This window comes from Podarcis vaucheri (assembly GCF_965113315.1).
Source record: "Podarcis vaucheri genome assembly, chromosome: 3".
Lineage (NCBI taxonomy): Eukaryota > Metazoa > Chordata > Lepidosauria > Squamata > Lacertidae > Podarcis > Podarcis vaucheri.
Genome location: NC_138761.1, coordinates 112,607,560 through 112,621,464, shown reverse-complemented (window position 1 = coordinate 112,621,464; position 13,905 = coordinate 112,607,560). Strand labels below are relative to the sequence as shown.

Sequence of the window (13,905 nt, the reverse complement as noted above, 5' to 3'; positions counted from 1 at the left end):
GCTAGACTGGTGATTGGAAGTGGGCGCCGAGACCATATAACACCGGTCCTGAAAGACCTACACTGGCTCCCAGTACATTTCCGAGCACAATTAAAAGTGTTGGTGCTAAACGGCCTCAGTCCAGTATACCTGAATGGAGTGTCTCCACCCCCATCATTCTGCCCAGACACTGAGGTCCAGCGCCAAGGGCCTTCTGGCTGTTCCCTCGCTACAAGAAGCCAAGTTACAGGGAACCAGACAGAGGGCCTTCTGGGCAGTGGCGCCCGCCCTGTGGAACGCCATCTCACCAGATGTCAAAGAGAAAAACAACTACCAAACCTTTAGAAGACATCGGAAGGCAGCCCTGTTTAGGGAAGCTTTTTATGTTTAATAGATTATTGTATTTTAGTGTTCTGTTGGAAGCCACCCAGAGTGGCTGGGGAAACCCAGCCAGATGTGCAGGGTATAAATAATACATTATTATTATTATTATTATTGTTGTTGTTGTTGTTGTTGTTGTTGTTGTTGTTGTTGTTATTTGTATTACAAATACTCAGCTGTGCCGTGAATGCTTTCAAACTGTGGACTTGAAGCATTGATTAAAAAAAAAAAGATTTAGCAAAGGTGAATAAGAAATGTTTACATGTTAAATATTTGAGGTGGGGGAAGCGAACAAAATTCCTTTCTGTTTTAGCTCTGGATGTCTAACAAGGCATTCATTGTCTCTAACAGGATCCAAAAATATTAGCTGCTCTTGAGGCTGTTGGCAAGACAGAAAACGAACTTGAAGGGAAAATAGTTTGTGTCTGTAGCGGCACAGATCTGGTGAACATCAACTTCACGTATATGGTAGCAGAAAGCACCGAAGATGCTAAGGTATTGTATATTTAAGCTCACTGCATTGCTATTCTATATAAAATCCCATGTGTTCTGCTGAAGGATAACAAGTTCTCATTGGGCACAGATCTGTGGAAATTGAAATGGGGTTGCGCATGTTGCAAAAATTGAGCTAATGTTTCCATTGAACCTAATGCAGTGCTTTCCCAAATGTTTGGGTGTTCCCCCCACATGGGAAAATGTTAGAATGGCAATTTAGGAAGTGTGTCCGTGTGTGATAAAAAGTTTGCATTGCAGTGAAAGATGTAATCTGCAACTCTTCAAAATAAGACTGCTGGGAGACTTTTGTTAAATATCACTTAAACCTTGGCTTTCATTTGAAGAAGAATGGAAAAGAATACAATTATAATCTTGGTTTTGTTTTCAAAAGGGCATGATGATGTATTTATCCTTTGCGAACTGTCGAGCCTGAGGGCAAAAATAAAATATCTGATGCTTGATGAAATGAAAACAAAAATGTATTTCAGCACTTAGTATCATGGATATGTGAATTAAAGGACTATGGACATGTTGAGATGCCATATACTGAGTTAAATCATTGGTTAAATTTAGCCTGGCAGAGACTTTCCAAGAATTTAAAGGTTCCCCAACAGCAAACCAGAGATGCCAAGAATCAATGCTGGAACCTTCTGCATTTCAAACATGTGCACATAACACCAAATTATGGAGCCTCCCCAATTTGCTTTCTGCTACAAGTGTTATCTTGTATTCTGTTTTCTTTTTAAGATTATGCTTTATAGTCATGCTTCTTGCAGCGAAGTTTGCAGTAAAAGCCTCCCAGTTCAGGAAAGCCCACTGAGATAAGATTCGTCATATTATAAGGATTTTATCATATCTGTTTTAATATGTTTTTGAGATTGTTTCCTTTCCCCCTTTCTTCTTTATATGCTTTTTGGTTATAATTCTGCTATGCGAATTTGCAATTTTGAAAAACTTCTTTATCATCTCTGCGATGATAATGGTCATGTTTATAACGAATAGTCCCCCCCCCCCAATCTGGAGTCCAGTGAAATTACTTTTGGTTTACCATAGCAAAGCAGAATGGCTTTCTTCCCTTTTTGTGGATACGGTATTTAAGAGGCTTTTTCAGTAAATGGTTTCCCTCCAAAGATCGACGGTGTAGAGCTGACCCCATTTGTTCGATTCCTAGAAGCTCCAATGCACATAACATTTCAAAGCAATTACAATATGTCTGGGCATATTTTATGATGGACAGTTCCCAGGAATACCAAAGATCCCAGTTACACAGTTTGGAGTACCGTAGTCTGTTCTCCAAGCTCACTTATAGACAAGGTTTCATTACATTCTAGAAAAACTGCTTCACCAGCACAGTTCAACATTTTTTGCAGGAGATAAATATCTCTAAGGCTACCCCCTGCCACAATAGCTTTAGAGCAGCTATGTATTGGTATAAAAAGGTAAAGGGACCCCTGACCATTAGGTCCAGTCGTGGCCGACTCTGGGATTGTGACGCTCATCTCGCTTTATTGGCCGAGGGAGCCGGCGTACAGCTTCCGGGTCATGTGGCCAGCATGACTAAGACACTTCTGGCGAAGCAGAGCAGCGCATGGAAACGCCGTTTACCTTCCTGCCAGAGGGGTACTTATTTATCTACTTGCACTTTGACGTGCTTTCGAACTGCTAGGTTGGCAGGAGCTGGGGCCGAGCAACGGGAGCTCACCCCATCGTGGGGATTCAAACCGCTGACCTTCTGATCGGCAAGTCCTAGGCTCTGTGGTTTAACCCACAGCACCACCCGCGTCACATGTATCGGTATATTCCATGCTTATTGTGTGGCAAGACCCCCAAGCCGATTCCCCATTAGAATAAAGAAATTCACACAGACATGGATATTTTGTTTAAGGTTTTGGGCAAAATCTTGGCCACAACTTTATTGATTACAGGAATGAGAGTGGTATTGGCTTAGGCATTGGCAAGACTATATCTGACTCCTGCCCCCTTTGCGGGAAGTCTGTAAGGGTAAACCACCCAAAGGGAAATTGTTTCGGGGGAACACGCCTGCATCTCCTCTGGTGTTCCCAGAGGCCTGGCATGGCCCTAGCCCCTCAAGCAGACCGGACAGGATTCAGGCCCTGGATTCCTTTAACAGAATACCCTTGAAAATGAAGGGGCAGGCGATGGCTGACCTCCCTTCCACCATTCAACAATAAGCCAATGCCTAACCACCAAACCTTACAAAGTTGTGACGATTGCTAAGAGGTAGGCAAAAACCAAGTGGCCCGTGCCAATTTGGCAAATGGAAAAAATTCCTACCCGGTCCCCGACTCAAGACAGGCAACCAACCAAAATCCAAAGCAAGGCCAAAAAGGGACACTTAAATTAAAGGGCGGGAGGGCGGGTGTTTGGCAGTGTGAAGCAGGAGCCTGGCTGCCGCTTTTATATTTTCTGCCACTATCACCCTTCAAAATGATTGGGCAATAGCCCTGGGTGATTGTGGTTCTCCCCGGTGTAAGGGTGATAGCTCCACCCACACCAGGGTGGGTGGGGGAACCAGTTTGAGGGCCTGCCTGCAACCAGGACCATCTATTAAGATGATCCCATTTGCTAAAAGCACAGGGAAAGCTACTGGGGCCATATTTAGTGGGACAAAACTAAAACGCCCCAAAACCTAGATCCTCATACCGCCTTTAAATCTCGGTAATGTCCTGGATGTATGGCAGCCCTATTTTGATGTGATAGCTGGTTCATCCCATTAAATAGCCACGTGAGAAGTCCCCGCACAATTTTATATACACTCAGTGAATAGCAGTGGGCTGGCTTCCAGCTCAGTTTTAATTTTGTTATGAACATTATGGCATGTGTGGATATCAGTTTATAGCGAGGAAAGATAACATTATTGAGAAGATGCTACTTTAGGGAACAGAGCCTAAGTGCAAATAGGCTACCAGGGAAAACACAATCTTAACTTAGCGGCCAAGAACATTTAATAGCATCTTAAACTCAAGCATATTTGCAAAACCGCTATTCACATTTAATGGCCAATACTTCTGCAGTACTCATTTCTATGAATATACTATTACCACGGTTTGATAATGTGCTTTATGTACCATAAGTGCTGTTGGTTGTGAAGTTGAGTGTTTTTGCATTTCTGCTCTTTTGAAAGGCAGTTGTATGATAGGGATGCTGGGGGTTTTTTTTATTACAAAAGAAGTTCACCTTTAAATTATCTCCATAATATTCCTTTTAATTTTAATAGTAACCAGACTGTAAGCACAGGCACTGCGATGAGGGGACTTAGGAATCACTCAATATTTTTGGCACTTTGTTTAGGTGTGATTTACTTGAAATAAATGCCCAATGTCTGGTGTCAGTGTGAATGGTTGCAGAACAGAGTGAAGCACTCATGTACTGTGTGTGTATGTGTACACAGTCCTACACCCCTTTGGGGAAAGGATTTTACACCACTTTGGGTGAGAAATTTTTGGAAGAAATGTCCTTTTGCATACCTTTAGGTTTCTCGCAGGGTTTGCAAACAACTTACCTGTTTTACTGTTGAACCTGCTGTGCTGCCAAGCCTAACCAGATATTTCTGTCTCTTCACTCTCAGTCTCTTAGATTTAAAAAGAAGTTAGACCTGGCAACTCAAGGAACACTAACTAATAAGTTTTTTCCCCAGGAAAGCTCTTGAAACCAAGAGGTTGCATGATTCAAGGATTAAAGTTTAATAAGAAACTTGATTTGGGAAACTTGCCAGCTCCTTAACTCTGCCCCAGTACTCAGCTAGAATGGAGAGCACAAAATGAGGGCAAGGTCATACATAACAAGCTTTCCTGTAGAGGTTACTATATCGAACACGAAACAGGTTTCTGTGGTATTTATCTGAAGCAGATGTTCAATATTCAGGAGGTGTATTTTGAAGCTCACGGGCTGTACAAACTATGGTCATGTAATTTGTACAGCACAAAGGAAGCAAAGCATTCAAACAAGATTTTCACTGCCTCTTCCTTGACTAGCTTCTGGAGATAATGATCCTGATGGACTGTTCTTTTTAACCTATACTTAGGACCTCCCATATCGCAGGATATTAGGCTGTTCTTCAATCTACCCATTTCCACACTGAGACAAACCTGCTGTCTGCTTGCTTGCTTTCATCTCTCCATTACTGCTCTGCTGTTGGCCAGCAATTTGGGAACTACATTAATCATATTGATTTAAAACCACGATTCTACTATCAAATGCTGCCAGAGTTTTAAAAAGACCTACAAAGCCACAGAGATAAATGGGGAAGCTTTGCATATTCCCAACATATTAATGGGAACTCTCCCTGGATGTATGGCTGCTTGGACCAAATCCATTGTGCATCTAAAAGACATAGTATGATGATGATTGATTGATGGACTGCCTTTTATATTAATGCAATTTACAAACACACTAAAAACAGCTAAAAATAGTTCTAAACAGTGGAAAAACCAACTAAAGACAGGTTTAAAAATGATACAAAATTAACATCTAGTGTAGACCTTTTATTCTTTGTAATAAATGTATTTATTTCCTTTTTCAAATTAAAGTTTTACAGTCGCATATCCAACATACAACATAGAAACAAGATTCCAAAGAATCTCCTGGACTTCTCTCCTCCGCTTTGTGGATTCTATTGTCAGTCATTCCTTCCTGCATCTTTTGTAATAATCCATTTTTTTACCTCTCCATTGTGTCCAAAATTCACTATTAAACTACAAGTGTTATTCTAATATTAATGATTTTAACTGTTTACAATAGTTTCTAAGATAAATCATAAATTTTCCCCATTATAAAATTTTCCCATTAACATTTTGGTCTTCCTGATTTCTGATTCTTCTGGTCTTTTTTGCCATTTCAGCATAATCCATAAATTTAATTTGTCATTCTTCTGTAGTAAGGACTTGATCTTCTTTCCATCCCTGGGCCAGTAACATCTGCACAGCTGTGGCCGCATACATAAATAGTCTTTTCTGCTCCTTTGGGATTTTAGCACCTACGTTAGAATTCCTAACGTAGACCTTTTAATCCAGCCAGTAAATCTTCTTGAACCAGATGCCAACTGTGTTCAGAAAGTGCAAATAATGGGTGTCCCTTGTATGTAAGTTGGGATACTGTTCCACAAAATGGGCAGCTGCACTGACAGTCCTTCTGATATTTTCGGGATGTTAAGGAAAAGCTCTTCTGCAAAATTCAATAACCTACAGAGAATAAAAGAGATGATGGCTGTATCAGCAGTTCTTGTTTGGTGCCATCGGTACCCACGCTGCTTTATAAGGTTAACATGAGCAAAGGAGATCAGAATATAATTCAGACATGACGTAGGGTAGAGAAACAACTTCCTCCGGCTGGAGGGAGTTGAGGAAAGCAATGGAGTAAGAAGACATGAATGTGAGCAAATGATGGTGTTGACATTTCTCTGAAAGCAGAAATTACTGTTTGAGTGCTGATGGAAAGTATAGTTGTGTATTTCCAAGCGTGCTTATTCCAGCCATTCTCGTATGTTGAACCCAGCGACTGGAGATGTTTTCAGTTGAAAATGACTAGGTGAACTGGCCCTTTGCCCTGTGGAATGTCCTATTTCAGTGCTAACAAAGCTTGTTTTCATCCTGAATAGAAACAGAAACCACTCAAGTACTTTGTGGGTCTCAAACATTGATTGAGTGTGGTTGTATCTACTGGCTTCTGGGTGAAACTTGTTTTTCAGTAGTCGCCTCTTTCCTGGGTGCTGCCATTTACTAGCTTTTCCAGAGAGACAAAAAACAAATAATAGAATGTTCCGTTGTTATACGAAGATAGTCATGTTATGGTCATTGTCTGATCTGGCAAGAAGCAGTAGCTGAGGTCCTTCATAGTGGGGCCTGTTTGTCTTCACATTCTACTTTTTCTGGCAGAGAAATTACTCCACGAAAATGGGGGAAAGGAGAAATATGCCCAACTGCTGTGTGTTAAGGTTAGGGATAGCGGGGAAATTTGGTGCAGTCCACATTTTAATGGACACCTACCTAATTCACAGGACATGGGTGGTTTCCACTTCAATTTGACCACAACTGCATACCCTCTAACATTTTGACCAATGAAAATAGGGACGTCCTATTCCATAATAATGGCGCTGTGGGTTAAACCACAGAGCCTAGGACTTGCCGAGCAGAAGGTCGGCGGTTCGAATCCCCACAACGGGGTGAGCTCCTGTTGCTCGGTCCCTGCTCCTGCCAACTTAGCAGTTCAAAAGCACGTCAAAGTGCAAGTAGATAAATAGGTACCGCTCCGGCGGAAAGGTAAACGGCGTTTCCATGAACTGCTCTGGTTTGCCAGAAGCGGCTTAGTCATGCTGGCCACATGACCCGGAAGCTGCTCGCCAGCTCCCTCGGCCAATAAAGCAAGATGAGCGCCACAACCCCAGAGTCGGCCACGAATGGACCTAATGGTCAGGGGTCCCTTTACCTTTACCCTACCTAATTCACACTTCCCAAAACAATGCACGAAACCAAACACTGCTCTCTTTCGATATGTGCACCTCTCTGAATTTTGCGATGCAGTTCCCCAACCAAGAAGAGTGGACAATAATGTGCACATTTAAAGGAAGGTATGCATGAAAATGTACACATAAGTAAGGGGGATGCATTGCATTTGGGAAAATTGCCACAGATTGTGAATATTACACTGTTTACAGTGAATATTGCATTGTTTACAGTGAATATTGCATTGTTTACAGTGAATATTACACTGTTTACAGTGAATGAACACTGCTTACAAAATGTGTTTATTAGGAGCAATGTGCACTGAAATGCTGACAAATTTTCATGAGGCTCAAACACATATAGTGATGTGGAAACATGGTGAACTGAAGTCAATATTACAAAAATGAGAAATGAAGAGAAACCAGAACTGACAACATTGCCCATTCCTAGTTACATTCAAAGCTTTTAAACTTGATTCACAATAAATTTCTTGCAGATACTGCACCAAATAACTGAAAACAGGCATTCTTCATCCTGGTCTTGTCAATGTCATGTTAAAGTCAGATATGGGGTGTGTGGAGAACTATTATAGGAGGAAGCAATGGGATTAAAAAATGTAATTGATAAATAGGATTGCATATTCTAGCCACCCAAGATTTTAGAGGTTTGTTTATGTACAGCATCCATTTTTATCTCCCTGCCCGTTAACATGGGAAAGAGGCAACACATTATCAATATAAATGGCAAATACAGACTAACAAATTCTCTGAATGAGAATTCCCCACCTCCCTGTATGGCTGTCTAAAGAATCCTGGTTTTCCACCAATTTAATTGTTCTTAGAACCAAGAGGGGTGCAATACCATTTGAAAACTGGAGTTTATTTCAGTGGTTTTCTTAGTTTCTTTATCTCCTTAGCTGTGTGGTACAGTGTACTACTGCTGACACCTGGTGGCATTCTTGCAAAAGAAGGCATAATTTTTTTAACTAACACATGTCTCTTTCAGTACTTATGGGTTTTGTTTGGTTTTGCTTTAAATTATTAGATGGGGGGATCAGTGGTTTTTCAATATTCAAGATTATTTTGAAAGTTTCATTTTTATCTTATTTTTAAAGAGAAATGAAGGTACAAGGGAACAGTACTGTGGTGACAGAATAAATCGGCTTATACCACTTGTTTTTGTTGCTGTGAATTAACATTTTCTGTAATTGGTTGTGTAAGCATCTCTGCACTGAGCATATGTACAGATTATTGGGAAAGCCCTTGTAATGGGAAGTCGCAGCAATTATTATTATTATTATTATTATTATTATTATTATTATTATTATTATTATTATTATTTTATCCTGACATTCCTCCAAGCATCTGGAGGGAGTTTCAATGGTTCTCTCTTCTCCCCATTTTTATCAGGTTAGGCTGAGGGGCTGTGACCAGTCCATGGTTACTTAGAAAACTTCATGTGGGAATCTGATAATGGTTGAGAGAAACAGTATTATGAGCGATACAGCATAATCACATTTTAGGATAAGCCTGTCAGTGGCTACTAGTCATGATGGCTATGTACTGCTTCCATTACTTGGTTCCAGCTCCTGCCAACCTAGCAGTGTGAAAGCATGTCAAAGTGCAAGTAGATAAATAGGTACCGCTCTGGCAGGAAGGTAACGGTGTTTCCATGCACTGCTCTGATTTGCCAGAAGTGGCTTAGTCATGCTGGCCACATGACCCGGAAGCTGTCTGTGGACAAACGGCGGCTCCCTTGCCCAATAAAGTGAGATGAGTGTCACAACCCCAGAGTCTTTTGCGACTGGACTTAACAGTCAGGGGTCCCCTTTACCTTTTTATGCTTCTGAATATCAATTGGGCATGACAGTCAGAAGGTCAGCGGTTCGAATCCCTGCAACAGGATGAGCTCCCGTTGGTCTGCCCCAGCTCCTACCAACCTAGCAGTGTGAAAGCACGTCAAAGTGCAAGTAGATAAATAGGTACCGCTGCAGCGGGAAGGTAAACGCCATTTTTGTGTGCTCTGGCTTCCGTCACGGTGTTCTGTTGCACCAGAAGTCATTTAGTCCTGCTGGACACATGACCCAGAAAGCTGTCTGTGAACAAATGCCTGCTCCCTTGGGCTGAAAGCGAGATGAGCTCCGCAACCCCATAGTCACCTTTGGCTGGACTTAACCGTCCAGGGGTCCTTTACCTTTTTTACCTAGAGCAGGTATTTGCCCACCAGTAGTTTCAACGGGACCTGATTTGTAGCATGTATACTTAGAGCCGCAGACAAAGTGGGAAGTTTGATATCGATAACCATCCCACAACTGCTGCAGTTATGTAAAACTATTCTGCAATTTATGTAAACTGTCATGCAATTTACACCATTGTTTCCCGATCAGATATTGGCCAGAAAGGCTCTTGTTTTCATGTTGTTCTGGCAGTTTATGCTTCGGCTGCCAAGACTGCTACTGACTGCAGATGGTGTTCCACAGAACCATCAAATTAAAACTTGACAATTTTGGAAATTCTGGGTATGGATGATAATGAAATGGGAGTCACGAGTCAGCACGATAGTCACAGAAAAGATACCTTAATGAGTGTGGAAACGATTTCCAGGGATGAAAAATAGGAAGTAAGGGAACACAATGTAGCAGGATCATTGTGTAGGCTTAAGAGCTTCCTACCAATTGCTGTTTCTTTCCTGTGAAGTCTTCTAGGCAATTCACAGTTGTAAAGTTCTAAAATAGATGCCGTTAATGCCAGCACAAATTACATGTTACTTAATTTGGGCTAAAATTGGCAACGGTAGCTGAAGTAGAGAGGCTCATATTTGTGCGGGCTATTAATGGAACACTTAATAAATCAATTAGGGGGGCCTGACCATAGAATGTTATGTTGCTGTAGCTTCAGCATCTATCTGGTGGCATAAACTTGTTTGTCCAACTAGAGGCAATTCTAGTTTAAAACAGTAGTTAGCCCCCTCAGCGAATAGGCTGCTTTCAGGAAAGGTTTGATATAAAATATGTGGAAAGGTGGCTTTCCTCCAAGGAATACAAGATATTGCACAGGTTTCTGCCTCTCCCCCATTTTATTCAAATAACCACCCTTTGAGGTAGGGTAGGTTCACCCAGTGAGTTTGATGGCTTCTGGGTGACTTAAACCCTGGTCTCCCAGATTCTAGTCCAACAATCTACCACACTGGCTTTTTCATTCAGACTTCTCTGGGGAAGTGGTTGGGCCAATGAAAAACCTCTGTGACCCCATGTCTAGGAAGCACAGGCTGAGTGGAAGTGTGGATGAGGCCAAGTCGTCCTTTACTCATTCACCTCTGCACCAATAGGAACATTTCCACCACAGACACACAGCTTACCAGGCAGAAGGCCTTCTCAGTACAGTGGTACCTTGGGTTACATACGCTTCAGGTTACATACGCTTCAGGTTACAGACTCCGCTAACCCAGAAATAGTGCTTCAGGATGAGAACAGAAATCGTGCTCCAGCGGCGTGGCAGTAGCAGGAAGCCCCATTAGCTAAAGTGGTGCTTCAGGTTAAGAACAGTTTCAGGTTAAGTACGGACCTCCGGAACGAATTTAGTTTGTAACTAGAGGTACCACTGTAGTGGCACCCTCCCCGTGGAACACCCTCCCATCAGTTTTCAAGGAAATAAAGAACTATCTGACTTTTAGAAGACACCTGAAGGCAGCCCTGTTTAGGGGAGTTTTACATGTTTGATGTTTTACTGTGTTTTATGTTTTAATTTGCTGAAAGCCACCTGGGGTTCCTGGGGCAACGTAGTCAGTACTACAACTACACTAGAACATGTGCAGGGGCTGTCACGACAGCCAGTTTGGGTAGGAAATTTGTCCTGTTATTGCTAGATTTTTCAAAAATACGGAAAGAAAACATTTAAGAAGGGGAATCGATGGCCATGACTCGGATGAGTGTGGGATGCTTCTAGGGCTAGGCATTCAGTTGTGTCATTCCTAGCTTCTGAGGCAGCAAATGGGCCAGAACTATGTCTCGTGTAGGTGCTGAAATTCCAATGGAGCAGAAAAGATTATTTATGTATACGACCAAGGCTGCATGGATGTTATTGGCCCACCGATGGAAAGAAGAGAAGAATGGCAGATGAAATTGATGGATTATGCCGAAACGGCAAACGTGACCAGAAGACTCAGAAATCAGAAAGACCAAAATTTTAATACGGAATGGGGAGAGTTTACAATTTATTTTAAAAATCATTGTAAATAGTTAAAATCGTCAGTGGGATTGGAACAACACTTGTAGTTTAGTGGTGAATTTTGGATATAATGAAGATTTGGATTATTACAAAAGATGCAGGAGGAAATGACTGACAATAGGACCCACAAAGGGGAAGGGGGAAGTCCATGAGATTCCTTGGAATCTTGTTTTTGTGATGTATGTTGGATATGTGATTGTAAAACTTTAATTTGAAAAGCCAAATAAATAAATTCATAATTAAAAAGAAGAGCCAGTGTGGTGTAGTGGTTAAGAGTGGTAGTCTTGCAATCTGGGGAACCGGGTTTGCATCTCTGCTCCTCCACTTGCAGCTGCTGGGTGACCTTGGGCCAGTCACACTTCTCTGAAGTCTCTCAGCCCCACTCACCTCACATAGTGTTTGTTGTGGGGGAGGAAGGGAAAGAAGATTGTTAGCCACTTTGAGACTCTTTAAGGGGAGTGAAAGGCGGGATATCAAATCCAAACTCCTCCTCCTCCTCCTCCTCTTCTTCTTCTTCTTCTTCTTCTTCTTCTTCTTCTATGTCACGTGTAATATATAAGCAAAGAGCTGTTTTAGCGTTACGACGAAAAGACTAAGCTATGAATAAGGAATTATCTGCCTTGAACCTCACCCCTGTAATGAGCAGGCTAAGGGTCTTTGGTAAGCCTCTGTCCTCTTAGGATTCGTTCACACTTCCAATTGTCCCACCGCTTCCCCCCCCAAAAAAAACCCCCTACTGAATTTGAACGAGCATCCGTCAGTTTTTCTGTGGAGTGTCGTTTGTTCTGATTCAGCAGTAAACAGCAGGTTTCTTGGCATGGGACAGGCAAAAGTGTGGACAAGACCTCAGCCTCAGTTCTGCTTCTGCAATGTGGGAACAACAACACTTATGTAGGTGACATAGTAATTGTAAGGATTGAAACAAGACAATATTATGAACACTTTACATAAACAAGCTATGATGATGATCAGTGCTTTTTTTCTGGGAGGACGCAGGGGTATGCATACCCCTAAACATTTTGTGAATCTAACGGGAGAAGAAACTATTAAAAAACAACAAGTTTCTTCTCTAAGACGGTGAATTGTCAGTTCTGTTGCTACCCCCGATAGTGGCCTTTTGTCCATTTACTGTATTTATTTTTCTCAATTTGAACTATAAAATGATGGTTTTCTTGAGTCAAAATGAGAGTACCCCTAAACTTTTTTCTGATTATTATTATTATTAATTCTGCAGCAACATGGAGGGATACCTTGCCGTTGAAGTGAGCGCCGTGGCAATAATGTTCTCTTTTTCTCCTTTTGGTATTTCCAGCGGCTGAATGCTTAAGCGCTTTTCTTGTCTTTCAGCAATGGGTGGATGGACTCCGATCAATCATATGTAACTTTCGAGCTAACAATGTCTGCCCCATGACATGCCTCAAGAAACAGTAAGCCTTTTCTTCCCTCACCTCTTCAATTCTTGTTTTGTTTCTGGCTTCATATTTCTTAGCATGCATTTTCCCAAAAAAATTCCTTTCCTTACTTGGTCCAGCAGGAGATAAATATCTGGGCAGTCTGCAGGGGACATTCCCCACAAATTCAAACATCCATGAGAAATGTGGTGTTAATTTATTCTTCATATTTTTTTCCACAAATAAAAATGTTCCCAAAGTCAAATACGGTCTCAGGAATAAGAGAGTTCACTGGTGGACATAACAATCTGTTGAGAGATGCTTCTGTGGCTGTTGGCCCCATCTGAACTTTTCCTGGTTCAGGAAGGAGAATGTCTGCCCAATTGTGTGTGTTCTGGTTAACATTTTGATTTGTAGTGGGTCCATTTCCGCCCCCCCCCGAGCTTCTTCCAAGAATTTTCTGAAATGGCAAGAGTTGATCCATTGAGGATGCTTCCCCACCAGCCCTCCATTGTATTCAGAATTCCCTGAAGTGAGTTTATCTCCTCCTCAATTTATAAGCCCTCATTTTCATTCTCCAAAAATTTCAGCATCTGCAATCGAAGATAGTGGCAAGGTGTGAAGGGGAAAGCTTGACTTCAGGCTTTTATTCAGCCCCAAAGCCTAATCGACAGCACGTTTACAGGTCAAAAGAACTCTGGAAAATCCAGTTAAGAGGGGCTTTGGGGTCCTATAGCCCCCAGATCTTTTGAGACATTTACTCAAAATTCTGTTGTTTTTTCGTCTAACAAACCCTCAGCCTGTTGATGTGCTTTCAATGGACAGAGTTTTTTTGATCAAGGTTGTGGGAGCTTGCGGACATTGCCAAACTAAGGCTTGTTTATAGTCTCTCTGTAAGCCCTAGTCTGTGCTATATGGCTATAGCTGGGACCAGAGCTGTTGTCAGTCCCAGGGGCTTAAGGGGCTGGATTC

The 13,905-nt window shown here is 41.9% G+C and overlaps 1 protein-coding gene across 11 annotated transcripts in view; it reads left to right on the top strand.

The window, feature by feature from the left end:
• The window catches only part of PLCB4 (phospholipase C beta 4), a 211,220-nt gene that overhangs the window by 122,287 nt on the left and 75,028 nt on the right, over positions 1 to 13,905 (top strand). For all 11 annotated transcript variants that reach the window (XM_082215450.1, XM_082215449.1, XM_082215456.1 and 8 more), the window contains 2 exons: positions 712 to 855; positions 12,890 to 12,969. In XM_082215450.1, coding sequence (XP_082071576.1) covers positions 712 to 855; positions 12,890 to 12,969 — 224 coding nt within the window. The remainder of the gene's footprint in view (positions 1 to 711; positions 856 to 12,889; positions 12,970 to 13,905) is intronic.